At 38.2% G+C, this 25907-nt stretch overlaps 1 protein-coding gene across 16 annotated transcripts in view; it reads left to right on the forward strand.

The window, feature by feature from the left end:
* The window catches only part of ABLIM2 (actin binding LIM protein family member 2), a 134833-nt gene that overhangs the window by 101120 nt on the left and 7806 nt on the right, over window positions 1-25907 (forward strand). For 7 of the 16 annotated variants that reach the window (XM_057426721.1, XM_057426725.1, XM_057426724.1 and 4 more), the window contains 8 exons: window positions 3602-3703; window positions 4945-4998; window positions 8967-9019; window positions 9610-9745; window positions 15431-15489; window positions 17453-17507; window positions 18843-18907; window positions 19130-19210. In XM_057426721.1, coding sequence (XP_057282704.1) covers window positions 3602-3703; window positions 4945-4998; window positions 8967-9019; window positions 9610-9745; window positions 15431-15489; window positions 17453-17507; window positions 18843-18907; window positions 19130-19210 — 605 coding nt within the window. The remainder of the gene's footprint in view (window positions 1-3601; window positions 3704-4944; window positions 4999-8966; window positions 9020-9609; window positions 9746-15430; window positions 15490-17452; window positions 17508-18842; window positions 18908-19129; window positions 19211-25907) is intronic. The other 9 variants (XM_057426732.1, XM_057426735.1, XM_057426737.1 and 6 more) reach the window with 5 other exon arrangements.

Consider the following 25907-nt stretch of genomic DNA (forward strand, 5'->3'; position numbering starts at 1 on the left):
TTTTCTTTATTTTCAGTTTTTAAAAAAGCTCATTTAAAAAAAATAAATAAAATCATTAAATCCAAAAATAATATACCACTTAATAATACTGGAAGTAATCTTTGTAAAACCAGCACTCCATAGTTGCATCAAAAATGTTTCTTTAGGCTTCCAGGAGACAGAAAATGTTAATTTCCCTTGGGAAATTAAACCAGGAAGAATCTTTCTTTTGATTTCAGTGAGTTTGTGTCATATTCTTCCAGAGAATTACATGGTTCATCATTTTTCCAGTGAAAAAAATATGATTACTGACTTCCTGTTCTTTCTTCAGAACACTGTAGTCAAGCTCCCATGAAGTGTACTAGGGTGAGCTGTTCTTTATCATGCAGACATGTGATTTAGTTATGCTCTTTTAAGGATTTTTGTCTTGGAATGTCTCCAGAATAAATCCTGTGAAAACCTCACTTCAAGTAACCTTCACAGTTCACTGTCATAGAGTGTGATATTCCTAGTACCTATGCTTGGTGTAACTCTTGAGGTGATGGAGTCAGTGAACCGTGCTGAGCCCTGCTGAAAAATACTTACTTAAAATGTGGTGGAAAGTGTCTTGCCTTTCTAGAGCAGGAGCGTGGCTTCCAAAGCCCATTTATGTGGCTTTGAAAGCTTGAAAAGAATTAGTCATCAAGCTTCAAAAAAGTTTGTCTTGCTTCATGCACCACCATGTGCAGAGATTTTAAAGGATCCAGTTTTAGGATTAGGCTCTGACATCTCCCTCATTAGGCCAGTGGTATCTGTTTGTTGTTCAGTCCTGAATTTAGACAGCTTTTAATGTAACTTGTTATCAAGTTTCCCATCCTCCCAGATAAGATAAGAGCTGACAAGGAAAGAGATATAAACAATGTTATACTTTTCCTGACAATCCCTTGAAAAGGGAGCATGGTCTGAGCTCTGGTCAGTTGGCTCCATAAACACAAGGTTAAGAGCCGCCTACTCTGTCAGCAGCCAAAAGACACAAGGAAGTTCTTGTGGTTGACACTTAAGTTCAAAGTAAGATTCTTTCCAAGTTACACAAAATCCAGGGAAGAGTTCATGATTCTGTTTTTTGCTCTGCACCCACCAGTAGAGCAGATCACAGCCTGCAGCTTCTTGTGGCACAAGACAAAACCCAAATGCTTGAAAAATCACTCTTTGGGGATAGTTGTAATTTCTCTTGAGACCTTCTTTGAAGTTCTTATTCAGTGTGCACCAGGCAAATCTTGAAAGAGAGATTCTTGGCAAAGTCTCATTTGAGAGATTTTAATTATTGGCTAGATGAAATGACTGTCAGTAGTACCATCACATGAACTTTCTACACGGGTCTTCAGTTTGCTTTGTTATTAAATACTTCTTTTTGTATGCAAAATGTGAAATACAGCTCCTCTAGTGTGTTTGTCCAAATCAGTGGCAGAATTAAAGTTTAAATGAGCGTCAGCTTGTATGAGTGAACCTTTTCCCCCATTTCATCCTTAATTCTTCCCTTTTGAGCAAGTTAGATGTGATGACTTTAAAAACCTCTCCACACAGAAGATCCTTGCATCGAGAAGTTTGCAGATTTGCTGTCTCCTGGTACTTGTGCTTGTATCATGTACTCTCAGAAGTTTATTCCTCTTAATCAATGCTTCCTTCTGATTCCTTGCTGACCTATCCTATCCTTAAAGAAGGACTCTAGGTGTGTATGATACCAGCACTTGGGGGTGCTCAGTGAGTGTTTGTTCATGCAGGTCATATATGAATATACATTTTTAATAATATGCTAGTTTTTAAGTAAATGAGGAATTAATACACTGTGAAAATCACTTGAAAACTTTCCTCTTCTTTTTAAATTTAAAGATTCCAATAGTAACATCACATTTGAATGAATGACATTACAAGTTTTTTAAGGAGTTTGGAGTCATAAGGGACCTTGCTTAAATAAGTGTCTACCATTGCTCTTTGCATTCAAACTGGGAGCGATATTGAGGCGTCTTTCATTTGGTAGGGATGGCCAGGCATCTGGGCAGCAAGCAGCGAAGAAAGAAGGAATTAATAAATGTACATTGAAAACCTGTCACTACTTCTTTCTTTCCAAGAGCAAAGCAGGAATCAAGAAACTGAATAACTGTCTGCTTCCTTGTCTGAGGACAACTTGGCTGCAAGGTGGTTGTGATGCATCAGGATTTTAGTAATTCCATACTTTCTTACCTTATCATTTGGAAGGACCAGAGGCTATCAGCAAGTGCAGTTGCGATTTCAATTCTCAACTGTTCAGATTACATTTTTCAATGAGAAATCACTGTTACTGACTACACAGTGGTAACAGCTGAAAAGTTTTTGAGTTTTAATTTTTCACCAACTGTGAAAATAACAGGCACACAATTTAGAAGGTATTAGTGTATCATCATGATATGTGCAGCACACTTTTCTGACCTCATGTGGCCTGTTTATGCTCCTCCTGGACACAGTGGCACTACCCAGCTGACTTCAGAGGTGCGTGTCAAGGCTGTCTTTGCTGACCATGTACCCACTGTTTGTCAACAGAGACCACCTCCATGGGCATGGCCTAGACAGTTATGATAATCCAATAGTTTTATGGTTATAAAACTTCCCTTCCCTGAAGTCAGAACTCAGTTACAGATCTAGTATCCCAGAGCTGCTGCACGTTCTTTACCCCCCCCCAAAACTTGCTATAATTACATCGTTACTAGCCATTAAATCTGTGCTCCATCCACACTAAAACAATAACAGTGAATTAACAACCATTTTATGTTAGAATAAATGTCATGTTTGGCTTCCAGCTGCTTAACAGTGCTGTAAACTAATAGGATTTTACAAGTCCCAAAAAAGTAGAGCTTTACTTTTTTGTTTGCCAAGCAGCACTATAATGCCATAGAGTGTTCTTCGGGGAAATAAGCTAGGAAAAAATAGGTGGCACCTAATGAGCCTTTGACAAAACCAAGTGTAAAAATTAATACACATTAGTCCTTTGTATATCTTGAAATTTGGTGAAGTGACTATGGCATTATAGATCTATGACTTGATAATCCAACCTTATTTGCATAGAGCTGTGGCATGTTACCTGTGGGAAAAAGTTTGCAATTAAGAACCAAATTTCAACATCTGTTTTTATCACTGATATATGCAAGAATATTTGACTTTACTGAAACATCTGTTTTTTAATCTAGTCCTGCCCTGAGATAAACACCACAGAATGATTTCATTACTGGTTTCAGGGCAGGCCATGAGCCATAGCATTAATCATTTAAAAAACGTGATTGATAGATTATTCAGTTAAGGCTATGCAAAACACATTACAAGGCAGTGAATGTTTTACCTTTCTATTTTCTTCATTGAAGTGCTGTTAAAAAGAAGTTTTAGTTTCAAAGTGGGGCAGATTAATCCGATATTATCTTTCAGATATTCATTATTGATGAGATGCTTGGAGACTAAGCCAATACATTGTGCTCAAAAATAATGGGCTTCACAAAAATCATATATTTAAAACTGTTGGATTAACAAGTCATTCTGAACAAGCTTTTATGCTTGAAATACTCTACTTTGCTTTCCATTTTTCTTTTATCTGCTTTCTTTGCTCTTCCCCTTGGAGGCAGTGAAAGTGGTCGGAGCACTCCAAGCTTATCCATGTACTCAGACAGCAAATCTTCACCTTCTGTCTATCAGCAGGCTCCTAGGCATTTCCATATCCCAGGTAGGCACGCACTGCATAGCTTTTGATCTTTGATTGCTGGCACTTGTTTATTCTCTTCTGAATGTAATCTTTTTTTTTTCATTAATCTGTGAATTCGAACTTCAAGAGAAGAAAATGTCTGATAAGTGCAAATCTGTTACCTGTTAAACTTCATCTCAGAAATAAAGAAGTTAGAGGGCTGTGTGCTTGTGGATGTTAAAAATGTAAGTGTTAGAGGAGGCACCCACTGGCAAGTGTTATTAAGCCTACAAAGGTACAATTATTTATAGTGCCATGGCTGCATAGGTCTGTTGAATTTGTGTGCAGGAGGGAAAGCTGAAGGTGGTTTTGGTTTTGTTTTTTGTTTTTTTTTTCTTTCTTATCTGTCTACTTTCTGAATTAGAGTTGTGTTAACATAGACTGAAAATAGCTGGAAGACTTTAAAACTCCAAGAGGCTCACTGTGGCTGTGTCTTTGTACTATACTATTTTCAAGTTCACATTCAGTGAAAAAAAGCACATTAAATTTATGTCCACACTGTTTAGTTTTTTGACTAAGAACATCTACCTGCTCAGTGGAATAGCTTATTCCTTTTTAGCTTAAGGGGCTAACGTTTCTGTAAAGAAATCTTAATGAGGAGTTGTATCTGCTCAGGTCTGTAATACTAAGTAAATCTGATGTCTGTACAACATGATATGAGAACCCTGGACTGTGGCTCTGGGGGCTTTAAAAATTTCCTGGAAGGCTGAGTTAGCTACACAATTAAAAATATACGCAAACTGTAGGATTTTCTATAAGAATATTGAGCATTTCAAATATAAACATCTGTATCTGAATGTGTGCAGTTTTAATAATTAATGGAGAAATTCCTTTTTCAAGCATGGCTATAATACTAGTCTGTTGTACCTGCACGTGAGTTTTATTTTAAGTAGTAGCAAGTATAGCCAGTTTGCTTTTGTTGTCTATGAAATATACATTGGTATTCCAGCAAATTGACACCTTTCAGGGTGTCTTGAAGCACTTTGAGAAAATTAGGAGGGATTATGCTGCATAGATGGTATAGACAATGTTTTAAATATATAAAGATGAAGGATAAAGCTTCGTTCTCTTATAATAACCAGTGAATGACAAACCACTGAATGAATGCTGAAGTCTTTGGTGAAGCATTTGTACTTTTTAGTGTTGTTGAGAGAAGGTGAGCAGCATTGTCTGAATTGCTTTCTTACTCTTTTATTCTTTCCTTTCTCTTTCCTCTTCCTTAGACACTGGCGTAAAAGATAACATCTATAGGAAACCTCCTATCTACAAACAGCATGGTACAGTCTGCTCTTCTCTGTTGCAGCTTTATCTGCATGCCTTTGTAAAGAAATGCATATTGACTTCCAAATTCGTTTGGTGTAGTCTTTGCATTTCATTATGTCCCTATAATCTCAAGTAGAAAAGGAAGAAAAGTAATGAGAAAATTAAATAGCATTTTGTATAATATGCTGTCCAAGGACTCAGTACGTTCTCTAAAACTGGGATAATAATGCTTTGATTTGTCTTGGTAATTCAGAGCTTATGCTAGTTTCAAAGCAGGTTTCTCATTTATGGAATGCTACAAAACATGTAAATGTTGAAGGTTGCTCTCCTGTTTTCAGACCATGCCTTGGGATACCTACGTTTTTTAAATAATTCTGACTTCTACATTGCTGAGGAAATAAATGGTCATTGGTAATCAGTGTATATGAAATAGCCACTTTTCATCTGCAAGTTCTTTAAGCTGTAAAACATCAAGAACAAATGTAGTCACACCATGGAAGTTAGAAATGAATTAAGTAGATGATAATATCGGAGAGATGTGATTGGAAAACCTTTGGTAGACCCAGCAACAAGGCTGCTGTCTGAGTTTCAAAACAACACAAAGAAATACGTGATGTTTTCTGCCACTGAGAGTCTGACTTAAGACCCTAGTAAATATGAAAAACAGAAATATAAAGTCTGAGTTCTTCTATTAATATCTCACTAATGAGCATCACCGTGTTGCTGTCAGTGCCTGCCTACTATGTTCTCAGTGATGTTTGACAAAGATCTTGCTTTGTGGTACAGGATTAGTAATAGAGAATTCATTTTCCCAAAATGAATTCCACGATTATTCTTTGGAAACAAATATGTAGGGATTCTGCTGCAATAAGGGTGCCTGGAAAGTGCAGAAGTTTTAAAAATTATGCTTTCAGGTAGTTATCATCTTTATGCTATCTTTCATAGAAAACAACAGTTATTTCTGGTTTGGATGAAGTTATAGTTTGGCTCTGATACAGCAATAGAAGAAGGAAAATTGTCAGCTAATGTCTCCCAACTGAGTGAGTCAGCCTGTGCATGTTCACTGTAACTGGTACTTCATGCCGAAGTAACTGCACATGCAGATCATCGAGATTTAGATAACCTCTGTGGTTTTTCTGGGTATGGTTTTGAGCAAAGCAAGACTTGCAAATGTTTCAGTGCACGTTAGGTGTTGGTCTTTGATAGACATTTTCTGCTCACGGTGTCCTAATCTTGGACAAACTAATGTTACCTCCCAGGCAAAAAGGTAGGATCTGTTTGGTTTAGTGCTTGAATTAATGTAATCTTTCGACCTTATAGTCTGCCCAAGCTCTCTAATTCTGTCTTGTCTTTAGATACACAAATCACTTGAGGCAACTTCAGGCTGAGCAAAAAGAAAGCTACTGACAAGGGAAAAAATTGCATATTGTAGTGGTGTTTGGAAAGATCATGAGCAAATGCAAAGTTACAATCATCTGGTGTAAATCAGCATTGCTTCACTGATTTACACAAGCTGACAATATGGCTCCAATGTCCTGTATCCCGGCTGTATCATTTAATTTTATAGACTTTTTGGTTTGAAAAGAGGGTTCTAAGTGGCAGCATTTTTTTCTTCCAGGCCAGGCATTTTTATTTCAATTTTCCATCCATCAGATAAGCAGTCGAAGTCTGGATTATGTCAGTTTTGCACTGCTGGATAGAGTTATAATGGATGGAGTATAATCACTGGAGTATAATCACTGGAGCAAGCTGAGAATTAAATTATCAAGTCAGCAATTTCTGTAGGTTAACAAGGATATATGTTTTAAACTTTATTTATAGATTATAGATGTTCTGAAAGGTTACGTTGAAAATACACACTCTGTTTTCTGCTGAAGAGCAAGCCATAATTTACTCTGACTCAAACAAACAAAAATCTGTCAACTTTCCTTCCAGTAAAAAAGAAATTAAAAATAAAACCAATAAATAAAACTTACCTTTTGTTCTGGAAGTCCTCCTGGCTAAAGCGTGAACACATGAGCAGCCGATGATTCAGCTCCTCAAGCTAATGGGACACTGAACTAACACATGTGGAAAAGGAGCCAGAGGGCATTCCTTCATTGAAGAGAGCAACTTTGAACAAACAAGCACAAAAATGTTCTATACAGCAAAAAGTGCAAGGAGCTCTTCCAGAACATTTAAAGGTTTCAGTTGCAGCAGTGTCCAATAGATTTGCTGTAGCTACACCTTCTGTGTTTCTATTGTAATAAACACCCAATTCCAGAATGAAAAAAGGTGGTGGAAAAATGGGGTATAAGAGCGATCAGGCTGAAACCCAAGGTCGGAAAGTGAAGAGTGCAGGAGCCTCCCAAAACATCAGTGAACCAGGTTTAAGTACTTCTTGCAATATAGGGACTTTATTTTTCACCTGTCATATATGGATACTTCTTTCTATTTATTTCTTGGAGAAGCAGTTTGCCATCTTGGAAAAAATGCTCTTGTCAGGATGCTATTAACCAACTGTGAAAACCTTGAATTTGTTCATAGTTTAACTTTTATTTTATGACCCAGCTTTGTTTTGCCACATTAAATTGAGGCGGGAAAAAAGAAAATCCAAACCTACAGTTGTGGATTTTCTCCTCTAACCCACAGGTTTTTTGTTTCCTTGCTGCAATTTGTCATTTTTCTTAAGTATCACCTCTTCAGCAAAACCAGTTAAGGTCTGGATGTGATCTGTGTGATGGCACCGGAAAATGAAACCGAACAGCACTGAAAGGCCTTTTGCCCATGTTGGTTAGATAAAGGGCAGATCCTCTCCTAACATGCTAGAGGGGGAAACAGAGGGGGCAGATTTGTTCCCAACTTGCTGCTTCTGTTGCAGCGCTTCTGATGGTGCAATTTAATCTCCCCACCTTTGTCTCCGAGAATCTAATCTGAGCCTTTATTATTATCATACTATTTCTATTATTAATAAATATGTCTTCCGACTACATTGCATTGCATGGGGCTTTGTGTTGCACTTTTATTCAGGCATTGCAGACAATCCCGTGTTATGATGAGTTCTCATGGCTTAAAATTAATGCTAGATCACTGCATTACTCCATTTTTGTACCATTAAAACTCTACCCAAAACAACCTTAAGTGATATAAAGGCAAGTAGGACCCAGATTTTGTGAATTTATCTGAAATGATGTGAAATTTGGCACAAAGCCTTTCTGCAAGTTTCTGAGGTGTAACTACGTATTTGGAATACTCTGGGACATAAAAGGCAAAGAAAAACACATTTGATTGTTCAGAACTATCTAATGAGTAGCTTTTAGGTTTTCAGCTGAATTTCTTCTCAGCAAGATGGAAAGTTACAAGACAACAAACCAACAGTAAAATATCAGCAATATTTTGTTGTTGTTGTTGAAAGACTCTTTAAGAGAGTCAGTATAGTGAGAAAAGAGGTTGGTCAAAGAACCGTGAATTCTAGAGCCTGACACACTCTCTCTTGCTGATTTCATAAAGAATACCAAATTTGTTCCAACTTGCCATCACTGCCTGTCCTCCATAGGAGGCCCAGGTGTGCAGACCACAAAATATCTATGTAACCATAAGTACTTTCATGGTCATGGTAATGCAGAAGAATGGGGAAATGACTGTGCTGTGGGCAGTGACCATATAAATCTGGCTCTAAATTACGATGTAGGTTTTTTTCCCACCAATCATTCCTTCAAAGTAGTTTCTTCCTAAAAAGGTAGGTTTGAAATCCAGCAGGAATAGATTGTCTGAATTCAGTGCATACCTGAAAGATGAGTATTAGTATAATAATTTCAAGACAATTTAAATAGTTCTGTGAAATTATAGCTTTACATGTCAAGTTGTCTGGCCAGGAACTTTTTTCTTGTTTTTTTCTTGTTATTATTTTTAACTCTTAAAAACATTTGGAACAGCCAAAACAGCAAAAAAAAAAAAAAAGATGTAATATGTTCTAATTTTTAAAATTATCCTTATCTTCCAGCAGGAAGAAGATCAGAAGGAGAGGATGGAAGCATGGATCAGGACAGTAAAAAGGTATTGATGAGAAAAAACAAAAGGAAGTAGTTTATTTATCTTTCTTTAAGCAAGTGTTTTTTAAAACATATTCATATGTAAAGGTATTCTTTCACGTGACTGAAATAATCATTACTACTTTAGGTCTTTCCAAGGAACTAAAGAAAAACTAATCTCTCACCCAGAGGGTTTAGAATTGACATTCTACAGTAAAGAGAGAAGGGATATTGAGATTAAGAGCCATAAACTCATGGATTTTCACTCAGTATATATGTTGGTGATTCAGTTAAGCTTGCGGACTTTTACTTAGGTTGCATCTTAGCATAGAAGAAAAATATTAACAGCAGATTAGTTACAAGAAAATGACTGCATCTTCAGAAGTGGGGCACAGTGAGCAGCTTAATTAACAGAGAAACTACCCTCAGCCTAGCTGAAAGTTAAATGTTTCTGGTAGCTGTGACGTCTAAGTCATGATATAGTCAACTTTTACAGTTTGATAAAGGATGCTACAAGTTGCACTGAACATAAACATGCTGTCCGTTCACCAATATCTAGACAGGTGAGGTAGGAGAACTTCATTCAGATGTTAAACAGGCTTTTCCTCTTTCCAGCTGAAGACCAGTTGGCTTATTCTGAAGGGGGATATGGACACCAGAACTAACTCCCCGGATTCAGACACGCGATCCCTGTCTATGGCTGCCGACAGAGAAAACTTCCCGAGGGCACAGGAGACTGCCGGTTACTCCAGTGAGTACTGCGTGCCCTGGCCTGCCAGCACTGTCAAGTGGGAATGTGGCAAGAGAAGGTGGCCCTGCTACAGCCTAGTCCACACAGCTCTCCAGTTGGCTTTACGTTCCATATCTCTATCATAATTACACCTCTTTGTCAATTTGTTTTGCTGTGGCTTGTAAGTACTAAGTGCTTTCAGATTTCAATAGTAAACCTGTTTATAGTTTCATATTAGTGAAGGAGGCAGCACTGTTTGTGCAAATGCTGTATTGTCTCTGGGGAGAGCAGACATTCTTTACCACAAAAAACCTGCCCCCTCATTAATGCATAAAAGTGCCTATTTATTATGTGCTATTTTCAGTAGACAAGATAGTAGATTGTTGGCTTGTGCCAATAACTCTTGATACAAATTACGGATTTTGAATATCAGTAGAACCATTTCTTCTGTATCATGATAAATATAAAGAGCACTTTGCTCCAAAGGTTAACTTAGAATAGGTATTTTTTACCATTGCTCACAGTTATACCTGTAAGTTCACTGAAATCTTGCAAGTGGAATACTGGGATAATTTTGTTACTAAATACTGGTCTGAAGACAATACGCCTGTGGCTAGCTGTCAGTACCAAAAGTGTGGTCTACACATTTCTTACTCCACTTTTCAGCAAGTCGAAGGAAAAGGTCATCAGAATCGGGTCTGAATTTTACTTTTAGATTACATAAACAACAAAACAATAGATTAAATGAATTTTAGCAGATATCTGGGCCATTCCTCTCCCTGCTTCCTCCATTACACCACATGGCTGTAGCAGGTCATCTGAGGTAAACAAGTGGGGGAAGCAGTTTTCCAAAAGAATGCATCCAATGCAAGGCATGTCTGGCAGCAGAACTAGGATGTCAGTCTTGTGGGCATTTTGGTAATGTGATAGCTGGCTCCATCAGCTTGTATTAAGGAAATTATGGCTTAGCCATGAAAGGAACAGGAAAAACAGATGGTACAAAGTCTGTCGCAAGGCTGTAACAAGATAAAAAGTTATTTTGGATCATCCATCTTGCTGGCTAACTTGAAGGGATTTGATTCCTTAGTCCTCACCAGACGTCACATGCATGTGCACAAGGTATATTGTAGGATTCCCTGTGCAGGTGAAACCAAGTCTGACCACCTCACACACCTAACATCTGGACACCTAAACCTTTAATTGTAATACACATGTTGGGTGTGTTTGGGAGCTTCCTGGAGTTGATCTAATGCTTTTCTATAGTCCTATTTTCTATAGTTCTATTGATCTAATACATTCTATAACAGTCCTTGTACACAAATTTTAAGTAGGGAGAAGTATGTAGCGACCAAGAACTGTGTTACACAAGAGCAGTGTACAGCGTCAATGTCACTCTTCTATACTAGCATTTCTTTTATGGTGGGTTTTTCTGTTTTTCTTATTACTATTATTATCTTGGGAATGTGGACCTATAAAAACTAGAAATGCAAAAAGAGGTTCACACCTCTGTCAGTGTCAATATTACCTCTGTGTTGATGCCATGTAAGTTGTATCATTCATTTTCCATCGCTTTTTGCCATCATTTCCCTATCCCTCCTGAAAATTGACCCTGTTGACCAAATAGCAGCAACACGGAAATGAAGTTGAAGAAGTTTTATCTTCCTGTTATTTACATTTCCTATTTTTTCCTTTATAATTTTGTTCACCCACCTGACTGTCTTAATACTCATGGACATCCAATGCGATTTCTTCTTTACTCAGTGTTTCCTATTTAGTTCTGAATATTTGTAGTCTGTCACGTGCCCTGTTGGCCGTGGAAGAGTAGTAGCTTCTCTGCCTTTTGCAGTTATGGTTGAGAACTCTGACATTCAGCCCCATCTCTGTGGCATACTTAGTGAGTATCAGAGAAAATAAACTTTTGGGGGTATAATTTGGGTGCCAAGTGGTTACAGGCAAAGTGGAGGAGGATAGTAGGCATCAGACTGTGACTCTCTGGTGATGTGTCCAAGCATACTGTGCAAACAACCATGTGTGCAAACAACCCTGTATTCAACTGCCCAACCTCTGAGTAAACCAGAGAAGACTTATTCTTCTCTGGAGGATATTTGGCCACATTAAATTAGTGCCCAGAAGAATACATCTAACAACAAAGCACATTAGTACGAGGCTTATATAATTAGCAGGCATCTAGAGTGGAGCTTGCATCTCCTTACATCTGCCTGTGTAAATGTGTTTTGTTTCTGTATATGTAGATGTTTAATTATCAAACATTTACCATAATTCGTTATTTTAAGTGTTACATATTTAGGAAAGCAGACAGCTGGCAGGATGTATAACCCGTGTTGTTCTGTGTCCCTGATGTGCTGAGAGGCAACCTCAGAATATCCAGATTAAAGTCAATATCATACTGAGAAAAGCAGGAGCCATATCCATGCAGAGAGTTGCTGATGTTCAGATAGTGCCTAATTAGAGAGCAAGATTGTTTTATTTTGGCTAGTTACTCCAGAAAATGTACTGTAATGGTTAGATGTGATAATGAGCAGTATGTGGTCGTTGGCTTCTACGATTGCATTTTTCCTTTATATTAAAAAAAAAAAAACAAAACAGCAAAATAAAAAGTGTTTAACTTTGTAACGAAGTTCATGGGAAACAGAAGCTGAGTGAAATACAGTTCTCACTGGAGTCGGTGGGTCTTGCCAGCTTCTTTTGGGCTACTTCAGCTTTATTCCCCTCTTGGGTTTCTTCCAGCCGGCCACACGAGGTCTCTTGTGCCTGCAGCAGTGGTTCAGCTCTGGCAGCCTGGAGGCAGCTCCTCAGCTGCAACCTGCTGGAGTGAGCCCCGCTTGCTTTCAAACTGGGCTTTACCTTGGTGCATTTTAGAGCAAAACTGTCTCACCCATCTTCTCTGTAGACAAGAAGCCAAGAAATCGAACTCTGCACTGGTGTTCAACACCAGCATCTTCTTCCAGGCAGGAGCAGGGATTCTGTTGCACATACATTTATTCTACCTCACACTGTTATACTCTTTTCCCTGTGGTGTCAGTGCCATTCAAATAACAGGCAATGATAAGTTTCTTAGTTTCCAGATTGGAGTAGCCAAGTGATCTATCTATTTAAGTAGTCATCCCTATGTCCGTGTATCAGATGTGGAAATCCCCTGCAAGGCTAGTGATTGATTACATTTCTAAAGAAACCCTTGATTTATAGATCATTTTCATTTTAGTAGCTTAAATAAGTTTATCAAACTTCCTTTCCTGTGATGAGCTTTCATTGCCCCAGTTATCCTATAGGCCAGTGGCCTGGTGGACTTTATTTGGCCCACTTGAACACAGATGAACAAGAACAGCACAAGGATTCCTCCAGGATCAACTGTCACTGCCTGAAAATACTGTCTTTTCCATATCTGTGATGTATCAGGACAGACATTTCAAACTTTTGCTTTTTTTTTAACGCTTGTATTAGCAACTCAAGGTCATCTTGTTATCGAGCTTGTGAGTCATTTTGTGATATCTAAGCTTGTATCCTTCACCATCATTTCCAAATTATGAGCTCTCAGCTTAAACTGTAAAAGTTTGGGATATTTATTAGTCCCCAAGTGCATGACTTTTCCTGTGGATTATTAAATCTTACCCATTTCTATTACATTAATATTCAAGGTTATCCCAGTTCTTTATGATATCGCAATCCTCCTCCTGCCTCAGTGCTTTGTAACTCTGTATAGACAGGAAAGTTTATTAGCCCATTACTATTTTTGGTGTCCCGGTTATTAGCTAAAACATGAGGTAATTTTAACTCAACACCAGTCCATGCTGACACTTCTCTGTCAGCTCTGCTGAGTTCTCACTACCCATTTCTTTTAATTTCATTATTTCCTTACTTACCCTACAATTCTTCTGATAAACTCCATATGCTCCAGATTTGTGTTTAATTCCGTGTGCAGTCAAATACCAAACACTGTAATGACATCAAATGAGATCTGATAAAGTGCATGATGTGCAAAAGTTATTTCTCTTAAAGAAAGCTGCCCCAAAGTCTGTCGATGTGTCTTTAACTTATGTCAAACCAATTAAAAACTATGTGGATATAATTGATTTTCTGTTTACTTCAATGTTTTTATTTAGTCTTTACTTAAGTTTTCTGTTGGGAGCAAACTATTAGCTCCTTATTACCTTTTTTCCCTTTTTAAATATAAAAACTATAGTTGCAGTTCTCCAGTGGCAACAGGTATTGGGTTTACAATTCAGTGTGAGCTTATCGCTCTCTGTTTAAGTACAATGAAGTGCTTTGAATTATATTTCCATCACAACTGTGATTCATTGGTGTACCCTTCCTCCATTAGCTTCCCCCTCTTCCTACTCAGTACTCTACCTTTTGTTCCTTAAAACAAAGGTGAAATACTCTTTCAGTGTTGGAGCTGTACCTAGGTTGCCTTTCACCTCTGCTGTGTACTGACATAGTGTAACTCCCAGTAGTCCCATTTCTTCTTCCCTTGTTCTCTTTTTATTTTGATAGCTGGAAAACCTTTTGCTATTTGTTTTAATATAATTTTCAGTGCTTAAGTTAGCTTGACTTCTGGCAGTTCTTACTTTATCTCAGCACATTGTGAGCTCTTTGCTGATCCATCTTTTGTTTTTTCTTTCTGTATGCTTATTCCTAATAATCTCCTTAGGGTATGTATTAATCCAGTGGGGTCTGGATTCCTTTCCTGCATTCCCCTTTGGACACAGATTGGTAACACTTTTGACAGAAAGAAGTTTTGTGCATTCGGTTCTTTGAGCTAACTGACTTCTGTCACTCTTTGCATCAGTTTATCAAGATATCCTCTCCTGGAATCAAGAATCTTTATCACACACGTGTTTGTTCATCTTCTGTTTAATTTAAACTGATTTGGCTTGCATACAGCATTATTTTTATTAGCTAAAAGCTAATATGAAACACTTTTGTCCTTTCACTGACAAAAGATATTTCCAAAATCTCATATTAGATTCTCAATATTAAAAGTAAGGCTCTTCAGTTGTTTCATAGTGACTGCACACAGTTTCGACACCATATTACATCCAGTTTGTTCATGGTAACACCACTTTGTCAATCTTGTCTGTCTTAAAACTTGCATTCTCTAGAGTGTGTGTACTCTCACTGATTCACTTTATCCATTTTCATATCTTCACAAATGCCTTTTCCTACTTGAAACAGTAGAATAAATTTTAAAGAAAACAAAAATGAAATAATTTTGTGGATTTTTTAAAGTGCTAGGATACCAACCCTTCTTTTTTAAGAAACAAAAACAGACCACGTACATCACGATCAAAAGTGATGTAACTCTAAAATGATGGTACTTTTAATCCTATTTTCAAATTATGTTTTAATACCAAATTAGAGGGAAAAGATTACACAAGCTTTCAAATCTTCTTTGCATCACATAGCTGCATAAGGCTACCATAAAATGAGTCCCACAACTCTCTTCATGTACTGCCCAGTAAGGTGAGTGCATCCTGGCATGCTGTTATTTATAGACATTGTTACACATGTTTCATGTTCATTAAATATGGAGAAAAGATGAGCATTACTCAGTAATATTTCACCCTGTTAATAGAATGTACTTTTTGATCTTATAATTGCTGTTTCTGGATGTTTTCTTGAATTCAGTGGCTTAGTAGGCTATAAAACACTTGCAAAAAATATAGTTGTGTGTTTTATCTTTCACAGGATTTCCATATGCTAAATCTGCTTCTCTACCTGGCTATGGAAAGAATGGCTTACATCAGGTAGGTATACATTTAAATGCATTCTTCAGGCAGTAGTGTATCATAAGTAGGCAGCCTAGTGACTAGTTGAAAATCTACACTTCAAAGGTGTTTTGGCTGCCAGCCCTGTCTGACAGATTCTCATACCCTTGTCTGTCTGCAAGAGTAGGACAGACTGAGGCTTCTCCTTTTAATTGTGTCCATCATGAGCATTAGGAATCTTGATTCTCCTCCCAAAACAAAGGTCCAAAACATACAGGCTGCACATATTAATAGATCCCAGTATAGCTTGAATTAATGATAGAAAGGGCTAGGCCTATAATTAGGCAAGAAATTATCTTAGAACAAAGGTGGAGCAGCCCACTTGCATTTCTTAAACCTTCTGGTATGCATGTGTGTGCATATGTATGTATGTACACACAGAGTTGTCATATTTTAAGGCACTGAGAGAGCAATATAAAGAAAATGGCAGACAGCAATCTAGAAAGCAAAATATGTAACAAAATTATGATCCAATCAAACTAGGCATTCTTTTTCTAATCCTTTTTTATAGTTTTTGTATATCTTTAGGAAAAAGGCATCTTTGACACTGCAGTCTCTGTGGAGTCTGGCATTGTGAGTTCTCAGTTCATGGCATATATATATTTTAAGTACAAACCCATTATGGTTAATAGTGATAAGCTATCTGTACATAGATGCGTGTGCACTTACATTTTGAAGATTGATTTGTGTCTAAATCGCATCAACAGGACTTCGTTCAAATTCCCTCCTTTCTCTAAAGGAAGATGTGAAAGCTGTAAAAGTACATGAGCAGGATTAAAGTTCCCCAGTTGTAAGAGTCAAACTGCAGGTTGTTGGAAGGAGCTATGAGAAAGCAGCTGTCAGAGAGTTGCTAAATGTATTTTTCAGTAGCTGCTGAAATGTCCATCCCTTTGAGTGAATATTACAAGGCTAATTGTTTCTTCATTGCTTCAGTACCTGATTGCTTGAATTCCTCTCTTAAGGAACCCATGGCACTGCCACTTGATCAAATGTGATTTAGGAATTTGGAAGGGTCTAGGTAAACCTGACCCTAATGAAGAGTGTTTTACTGACTTTTCAGCATAACAGCTCCCAGTAACATGACGTGAGTGAGGGACTGACTTGCACCCAGCCACAGCGCTTGGGAGGCACCGAAACCATCAGGAGGCTTCTAATAGATGAGACCAAAGTAAGCTCCGTCAGTAGTGGAGTTGGCCGTAATTGTTTGATGCCATGCAATATAATATGAAGGCAGCAGATGGCAGCATTTGCCCCGCCTAAGCATCCCACCTCAGCCGAAAACTAGGAAAGTTAAAAAGGTTGATCATGGTCAAATCCTTGAGGCCAAAATTTTCTTCAGAATGGATGTCCCCTGTTTGGATTGCAGGTTCATACCAGCTTTTGTGGTTTGTCATTTTTTAATCAGCCAGCCCAGTGCTGCATAACAAAATAAACCAAAACCAAACAGTAAGGAGCCTTGCAGGTTATTGCGAGCATACCTGTGCACACCAGTGATATCCTAATAGGCAAAAATGACACTCAGGGAAAAAAATCATATAATAGTGCTTTTCTGCTCTCCTATAGTGTTTTTCCACCATAGCATTAGCCAGCAAGAAAAAAGACAGTGGGTCACTCAAAGCTGTAGCACGTGCATGCAGTTCTCCCTGGTCTTAGTGGCATCAGCAGTGTGAGGCAGACTGGAGAATGAGACAAGCTTCACTGCAGCATAAGTGGTTTGTGATGATGGCAGCAAGACATCTGCATCACAGAGAAAGGCATGTGACAATTTCAGTCTTAATTTACAGGAACAATTAAGCAGAGTTTGAATGAGACTTGATTCTTTCTCTTTCACAAGGATAAGTATTTTGATTGTGTGGTACCAGCTGGTTTTCTTTCCTTTCAACGATGTGCAGAGTGGTTTTGTGTGTTTTGCTGCTACACTGCTTCTTTCTTTCTCTTCTAGCCTGAAAATATGGGCCAATACGAAACGGACCAGGAGGCGAGCTGGGGCATGAAAGGTACATTGCGATATCATTTCCACTTCACTTCTTGTTTTCTTCCTTTGAGGATGCTTTTTAACATATTGCTATGAAGAATTCTATTCTGAGATTGTAATAATGACAAGACAGAGACCCAGCTCAATATCATGTTTATCACAGAGAATCTTCCTTTTATCTAACCAAACATAAATGCCTGACTGAGGTTTTGCGCCATCAAGTGGTGCAACCGTGCTGAATCAATCCCATTATCCTCAATATGTGGCGACAGCCCCTGTGATGGTGGTCTTGTAAAGAGGAATTCTGAGACAATCACTCCCCTCTTCAAGAGATATCTAATTTAAAAAAATATGTCTACCCTGCTTCTTGTTTGTGCTACAGTGTGGTTACAATGTACAGAATTCAAAAAGCAGAATTCCTTTGCATTCATTTCTTTTATTACAGTTTAAATGGACTGTGAACTTAATATGAAACTTGGGTTGGAATTTTCAATAGAGCTGGGCAATTTAGGAACATGTATCTGCTAATGGGGAAAAGTAGGATTTTGCTTCCAAGACACTTAAACTCATTTTAAAAATCTTACTCTAGTGCTTCACTTTATGCCTTTGTGTTGACACAATTCTTTGTCTCTGTGTTTCAATAGTTAGAGGTAAAGATTTTTAAAAATAGACTTATCTCTGATTTCATTTCAGACCATAAAAATGTCTATGAAAATATTGGCTATCCTTATTGCATTTAATCACCATTGTAAAGAGATGAGCTTGTGGTAGTCGTATCATACATAGTCATATACTGATCTTATTAGAATACTCTTGTACTCGTTTAGATCCAGGAGTCATTGTCCCCACACCCCCAAATCATCTTTTCTTCACTATCATGAAGAAAAATGAAGTCAGGCAAAGTGCAGTACATTGGCATCTTGGAATATTTTATTTACTCAATGGTTTTCATATATGTTCCCAAACTGGCATGTCATTAATAATGCAAATATTTTAACTGTTTTCATTAAAGAGCAATAAGGGCAGGACTTTTGGGTGACAGATTGACTTAACACTTCACAAGTCCCCTGTAAATAGAAATTCCCAATTTTGCCAGACATACTGTGTAACTCAATAGCATTGGGAGATGGATTTTCTGTAATAAGGCTTTGATTTCAAAGACAAGAACTATTGCTTCAGCAATAGGCATTCAGAACACAGGGGTCAAATGCTTACTAGGCATGAAGTTATCCAACAACTATTGAAAAGGGAGAAATGTATTAGTAAAGCAGATTGCTGATGTACCTAAATTTTAATTGCAGTGTTCAAAAGAAGCTCATAAATTCTAAACTATGAACCTGTTCTCATTCTCTTGCAGAATACAAGGTAAGAAGGGCTTTTCCACCACTGGAAGAACAATCAGATTCAGCACTTCCTAGCAAGGTTACATGTGTTCCTTTATTTTATTTTATTTTATTTTATTTTATTTTATTTTATTTATTTTATTTTTATATTATTTTATTTTATTAATTTTGTCTCAGTGAAATACTTGTCAAATTGGGATGCAGGAATGTACCGTTTAAATTAGTAAGTTCCCCCCACTGTCATTTCCACACATCAGGATTGGATATGGCTGGAGTTCATATGCTCTTGTCTTTTTAACAGATTTATCCTTATGAAACACTTATCGTAACAAACCGAGTTCGTGTGAAATTGCCCAAGGATGTGGACAGGACCAGGCTGGAGGTAGGAATGATACTTGCTTGATGGCTTTGAGAGTCTTTGTCCTGTCTGTTTGCCATCGTAGGTACTCCTGTGCCCAAGTAATAGCAATGAAAGAAGAGAGAAGAGAGGAATAACATTATATATTTTATTTAAAAACACTAGTATGTAGACAATTTACCTAAAAAAGAATAGCCAAAAACCTGGTGAGTGTCTGTTCACATGGTGTTTTACAAAGATTCCATTAGTTTTAGATGATTATACAAGATATTGAAAGTTGGAATGGGATGAGTGAAAACTTGGGGTTTTAATTTCTATAAAATCATCATCCTAAAATAACATGAGTATTACAAAAAAACCTCCATTTATCTTGCAAATACATGGACCTGTGTTTCTGGTCCACTGTCTTATTCAGCCTCTGTTTTGGCTATGTGATCCACAGATTTGCTATAGCATCCCCCTCTCTCAAACAGTTGTAGTATAAGCTGAAGAAATGCCATTATGCTTTATCATAAAGAAAGATCAGTTTCCAAAGGCCAAATCCTGAAGTTGATTCAAAATCAATGGCAAAATTCATGAGGTTGATTTTTTTTTGACTGAGTAATGACAGGACTGAATAAAGACTCGCCTAAATTATTAAACTAACATATCTTTGTGTGAATTACAGTCAAGAAGAGATAGTTCAGTGAAAATTATGTGCTAACACTACTGGACTTTTGGGAAGATATATATTTAAATAAACTTACTGTATTTTTAACTTGATAATGTGACAAGAAAAGAAGAAAGAACTTTTAATCTGAAAGTAAAAAAAAAGCAAAACTATGAAGTAGCAAAAAGTTCCTCATTTTAAGAAGATAATTTACCAAATTTTTATACATGTAGTATATTTTCGAAAAGGTGTTATGTTCTTAAACACTTCAGAGTGCTTGTTGCTTGATTACCCAGCAAGTGGTATTGATTTGATTGAGAGGAAAAACTAGCCTGAAACATGTGCTGTTTTAAGCCTGGGGTATAGCAAGTCATGATAGCAATAATAAAAACCATGAGTCCAGAAAAAGGAGCAGGGAGTTGGAGGAATACTCATCTGGACACATTCTATAAAGGATCCTTTTTACATATATTTGTGCGTGTGTCTGTACTAAAGGACAAAATTTTTGTTTAAACACATCAGACCAGTCTGAGTCAAAAATGCAGCTCCAAATTGCTTTTTTAAGGCAACATATAGTTTGCTTTGGATGGATTGTGCCTGTCCTGGCTGCCATGATCTGTAACTCATCCACTGTCCTCAGCTGGGATCACTGTTTGCTTAACACCAGAGATGCTCAGGCTGCATCTCACCAGGTACCTGATGGCTCAAGAAGCCCAACCACTTCAAAGATCTCTCAGAGGTTTGCAAAAAAAAGAACAATAAACAAGATCTGCTTCAAGCCTGCACCAGAAAAGCGATAAGGGGACCACACTGATCCCCCTGATCGCTGCACTATGTTAAACATGTGTGTCTGCAGGAAGGACTCCTTTGTAGATGATCCTACGTTTATTAGGGATTGGTAGTTTTTTAAACAACTAAGCAGTGTTCTAATAGGATTATAGCTACTGGAAAAAACACAGGCAGCAGCTCATCTACACATTCGAACCATATGCAGAGCTGAGTGACAGGCACAAACTGTTCTCTTCCCTCCTGGCTTCTTCCCTCCTCCTCGTCCCTTCCTTCTGCGTTACAGAATTGCTAGAAATAAGTAGCTTTGCATAGAAAAGCAGTTTATCAGTATTTTCTCTTGTGGCAGAAGAAGAAAAAGATTGTAACTTAGTTGCTGACTTGTGCATTCAGCAGATTTCAGGCTTGGGCAAGACCCAGGACTCAGGGACCCCATGACGACATGGGTTTATAGTTTAGCATAGGAACATACCAGGATTAGAAACGCACACACCCCATCTGTTAGTAAGATGGCATATCTTCCTGTCTTTAAGCTTTTAAGGCAACACCGGGAATACCAGAAACAGGTACTAAGTTTAGATATCACGTTTTCTAGAGCTCCTTTCACATGCACTTGAGAGTATGACTCGATGCTCACGGATCTCTAGGAGGCAAGTGCTCTCTCTGAGCAGACTTGCTTGCCAGCTGATCTGTTTCCATCTTGCACAGCCATGTCACCTGCGAAAGGGCTGGATCATGACTACAGAAAGGGTAAAAGTGATAGCGCTGCTAAGCCAATATCCAGACTGTAGAGTGATTTGCCTAGGAAATGAAAACAAAACAAAAAACCCTATGTTTTAATATTCTGAATATTATTCTGATCAGTTTTGCTCCTACTGTTTCAAATCAGAACAAGCTCCTGGGTGTGATGTCTGTGGACAGGTACAGGTGGTGTCAGTGAAAAGAGACCTAGAACTGTCATGTTTTGTACCAACTATCAAACCTGAAAGCAGTTTTACAGTGTCCAGTATGATTAGAGTAACTCACATGTGATGTTTCTGATTCCCTGGTCTACTTAAGCAATAAGGCGACTAAATGTGCATGAATTAGGTTTATTTAACTCTTGCAAGTTGACTTGAAGCAGGCTCCTGCTTGTGCAACAGAATTTATTGCGAACTTTGAATGATCCAGCACAGATGTCATGGAAAAGGCAGTGTTGTTTGTCTCTGATTCCCATTTCCAAGGGAAGACTCCTATATTGAGTGTTCCTGTCATGAAAAGTGAACTCAAGTAAATGGTATTAGCTCTTCGGGTCAAATTAAGGGAGGCTGCGATGAAGGCCTTGGCTAATGGTCAAGGACTGCGGGAGGGTGGGGTGTAATGGGTGGTAGTGTTTTTCTGACTTTGCTCCCATTGTGAGTATTTTTTAGATTATACTTGTTGTGTAAGAAATTTATTTTAAGGATTATAAAAAATATTTTCTTGTAAAAACGCATATTTTTCTAAGCCCAAGAGGTATCTAGAGATTAGGAAGGCTCAACTGGTAATAAATACATTCAAATAGTAGGAATTCTTTCTTCAAAAGCACATATATCCAAGTGTGGAAACGTGTTTTTGTTTGCTCATCTAACTCAGCAGTGGGGTAGTTCCTCTTGCTGCCCCAGGAGATGTTTATGCCAGAGGTGAATTAATACATGTAGCATTGAGAACTAGTTACAATAACGATGTGGTGATTTTTAAATGCATTACTGGTACTCTGGATATTGAGTAAATAGCCTAGATCTTAATTTAGTATTAAAGCTATTTGGAAATGCAAGGAATTTACACTAGATAAAGATTTGGCACAGGAACATTTTTAGAAGTTTCTGTCTGCCATAGTGTTGTTTATTCTAACGTTAGATGAGTGGAGCAGCATTGCCATGAGCTATTTTCTTGGGAAATGGTGAAGAACAAGTTAATTCAGATACTGTTGCAGAACAACAAAGGACTTTGGATTATACAGTATGGGTGAAGAAGAGGAATTACACCCTCACTGCATATGCAGATGACACAGATTTGGGGAAACAGCAGTTCATGCTCAGGTGAGCAGAGTCTTCATTCAGAGGGACCTGGCCAAGAGTGGAGGAATGGGTTGACAGGGACTTCATGAAGTTCAGCAGAGGCAGATGAAGATTCCTGCACTGGTGGCATAATAATGCCATTCATCAGCACAAGGTGGGGAACAGCTCTGCAGAAAAGTACCTGATGGTCCTGTTAGAGCTGAACATAAGTCAGCAGCCCACCTTTGTAGTTTAGGGGTTATAGCCTTCTCAGAATTAGGCCCTGGAAGGCCAAGAGACAGCAGTCACAAGTTGCAGGAGGGGAAATTATAGTTAGATATGAGGGAAAAGTTCCTTATTGGCTGAGAAGTGCACTGGAACAGGTTGCCCAAGAGACTCTGGATTCTTCATCCCCCGAGGCATACAACACATAGCTGGACAAGGCCTTGAGGAACTTGGTCTAATTTTGAAGTTGGTCCTGCTTTGAAGACCTCTGTAAATCCCTAATTTGCTTAGGTTAGTATATTCTGTGACGACAAAGCCTTAACATAATTACAAAATAGGATTACTTGGTGCTCTTGTTGCATTTGAAAAAGACCATAATCTTGGAACATTTTGTAAAAAGGATCATTTTATTGTGCAGGGGCTTAAGTATAAGTGCCCTGGAGCAAACTTCCCTGTTTTGGACAACTTAAGCCCTCAGTTTCCAGGACCTAAGACATCACCATTGTATGGTTCACATTAACACATTCCTTACCTGCTGGTTTCCCAATGTTCTACACGGTTTGGTTTTGTTTTGTTTTCCTTAAGGAAGTTGAGGTTATGGACACCTTTGAAAATCTTGATAGCTCTTCTAAATACTTGAATACCTTTTATGATTTAGGCCTTCAGCTCCTAAAAGCAAGCCCTTGATACTTTTGTCTTAGTTTGGGTATTCTTTGCCTGTTGCTCAGTCGCAGCAATATGGCTCAGTGCTTGCACATCCAGATTGATGGTTCATGCCCAGCTGCATAGATTTTTGTTTTCTTTCCCCTCCTGAAGTATTTATCACAGAGTATAAGATTTCTTTTGTGGTCACAGGCTGGTAGTTTTGAAAGCCAGCATAGTCAAGAGTCTTCCATTTGGAGACCATCCTTTAGTGTTTTCATTTTTTATTTTCTTATCTTAATGTATCTTCGTTTCTTTAGCCTTTTCTTTTGAATGTCAGAGAGCTAAAAGCATTATTCATTCATACCTATCAAATGCAGCGGAAAGTAAATGATTCCACTTTTGTTTGAGCCTGTTCATTCTTTGTTTAACAAGGATACATTGAAACAATTGCTAAGGAAAAAAGTATTCTGGAATGTTAAGTAGCAAACCTTCATCTGCCACCTTGTCCTCTTGTAAACAGAAATGAGAGATTTAAACGTGGGTGCGGTCTTGTTTGAACAGAGCACTCGCATTAATTCAAACATGCTTTTCCTTCTGAAACTGCTTCTCTGGATTTGTTTGAGGGATGTTATTTTTTCCACTAGTTTTTATTCAACAGTCACCCTGGGTTCTAGCCACTTGGGCTGCAAACATTTTAGGACGGGTTTCCAGTAACTGAGTGTGAATTTATAACAGCCCCAGCTCCTAGATGTCATTCATACAAGTAATGTTGAGTGTCCTACCTCCTCCAGAGCTCAGGTGGGGAACAAGTGGCATGCTCTGTGTTTTAACACAGAGAAGTGTAGTTTGTATTCTGGGGCTTGATTTGAGGTACTGGGCTCTCTTCATGACAAAGCTCGTAACCTGGAGTGAAGGAGTGCAGGTCACTGACTTCAGTGGACCTTCACACTGTTTAACTTGAAAAACATTTGTGTGGTGTTTCTTATTCTAGGCATGTGCTTATATTATGATCAGTGGTGGATGTCTCTATCAGTTTTCAAAGCCCTTATGAAAGGAACCATTATGAAACGAAAATATGCATTATAAATGATGTGATATGTATGGAAGCTAATCCCTATGAGAGTGGAAATGCTGTGGAACCAAACAGAGATTAGATGTGGAGCATTTATATTACAGATGCACTAGAGACCAAACTAACGGAAACTGGAAAATCTGCTTTAAGAATAAGGTATTTTGTGCCTTAATCTAATGAAAATTTTGAAACTCAAAATCTTCTAATATTCTCATAATTTATTAGGAATTCATATTTTTATTTATGAACTCTTTTCTTAATTATTTAACATTTTTATCAGCAGTCCACTGAAGGTGATTACATGTCAGTATGAAAAGGCTTATTTGGTTGAATGGCAGACTGATGGCACAGGTTGTTCTCAGAGATGTTCTGCATGTACCACTGTGTAGGTACTATATTGATACCCCTTAGAGAAATACTTGTATCTTATCAGTTTCTTGCATATTTATGGATGACTCAGCTGGGGAAAATATTGCCTGTACAATGCTGCTAACAGAGTATTTTGTTTGTGCCTTGTGATTTCACAAGACACTGGATTTTCAGTACCACGTGATAGGAGTGCTTAGTGGAATGCTACTCTGTGAAGTTTTATGATACCCTAAAATACTAAATGAGATATAGCCACAGATCCAAGAGCCTTGTATAGATGTCTGGGGTGACATCAGCACTGGTTTCAGACTCCTTTCCTTCTGCTTCTGTTACTCTACATTCTAAACTTAAACAGGAGAAGTTTAATGCTGGCAGTGTTCAAGGCCAGGCTGGACAGAGCCTTGAGTGACACGGTCTAGTGTGAGGCGTCCCTGCCCACGGCAGGGGGGTTGGAACTGGATGATCTTAAGGTCCTTTCCAACCCAAATCGTTCTGTGATTCGATGATTTTACTTTTCCTGGGAGCCTTTTGGGGACCTACATTGCTCTGTGGAAGCAGAGGAGAGAGGGGGATCTACACTTCCTGCCAGGGCTTAGTTGCACAAGTGCTCCAACTGTTCTGTGTTGTGAGTGAGTGCCCTGATCTAGCATGACCACAACTGCAGCACCTGCTGGTTCATCCTCTAGTCAATGGAGCTGCTGTAGTTATCTTTTGATACCTTTTGAAGTTCATTAGATGGCAACTCATGCCAGTTTTTAACTATCCCTTCCCTATCACATAATTACTTAATAGTTTGAAATATTTATTGAGTGTGAACCTTAATTACTCCACAGATGAGCGCAACATTCTCTCCTGGAAAACGTGACACATGGTTAATTACAGCTTTGTAATTAGCCATGCAGTAGCGTTAGAAGAAACCTCTGAAAAACCTGCGGCACTGCAGCAGTGCCACAGAGA

The sequence above is a fragment of the Pezoporus wallicus genome, unplaced genomic scaffold (genome assembly GCF_028554395.1).
Source record: "Pezoporus wallicus isolate ANWC-B61680 ecotype Strahan unplaced genomic scaffold, APGP_CSIRO_Pwel_v1 scaffold_13239, whole genome shotgun sequence".
Classification (NCBI taxonomy): domain Eukaryota; kingdom Metazoa; phylum Chordata; class Aves; order Psittaciformes; family Psittacidae; genus Pezoporus; species Pezoporus wallicus.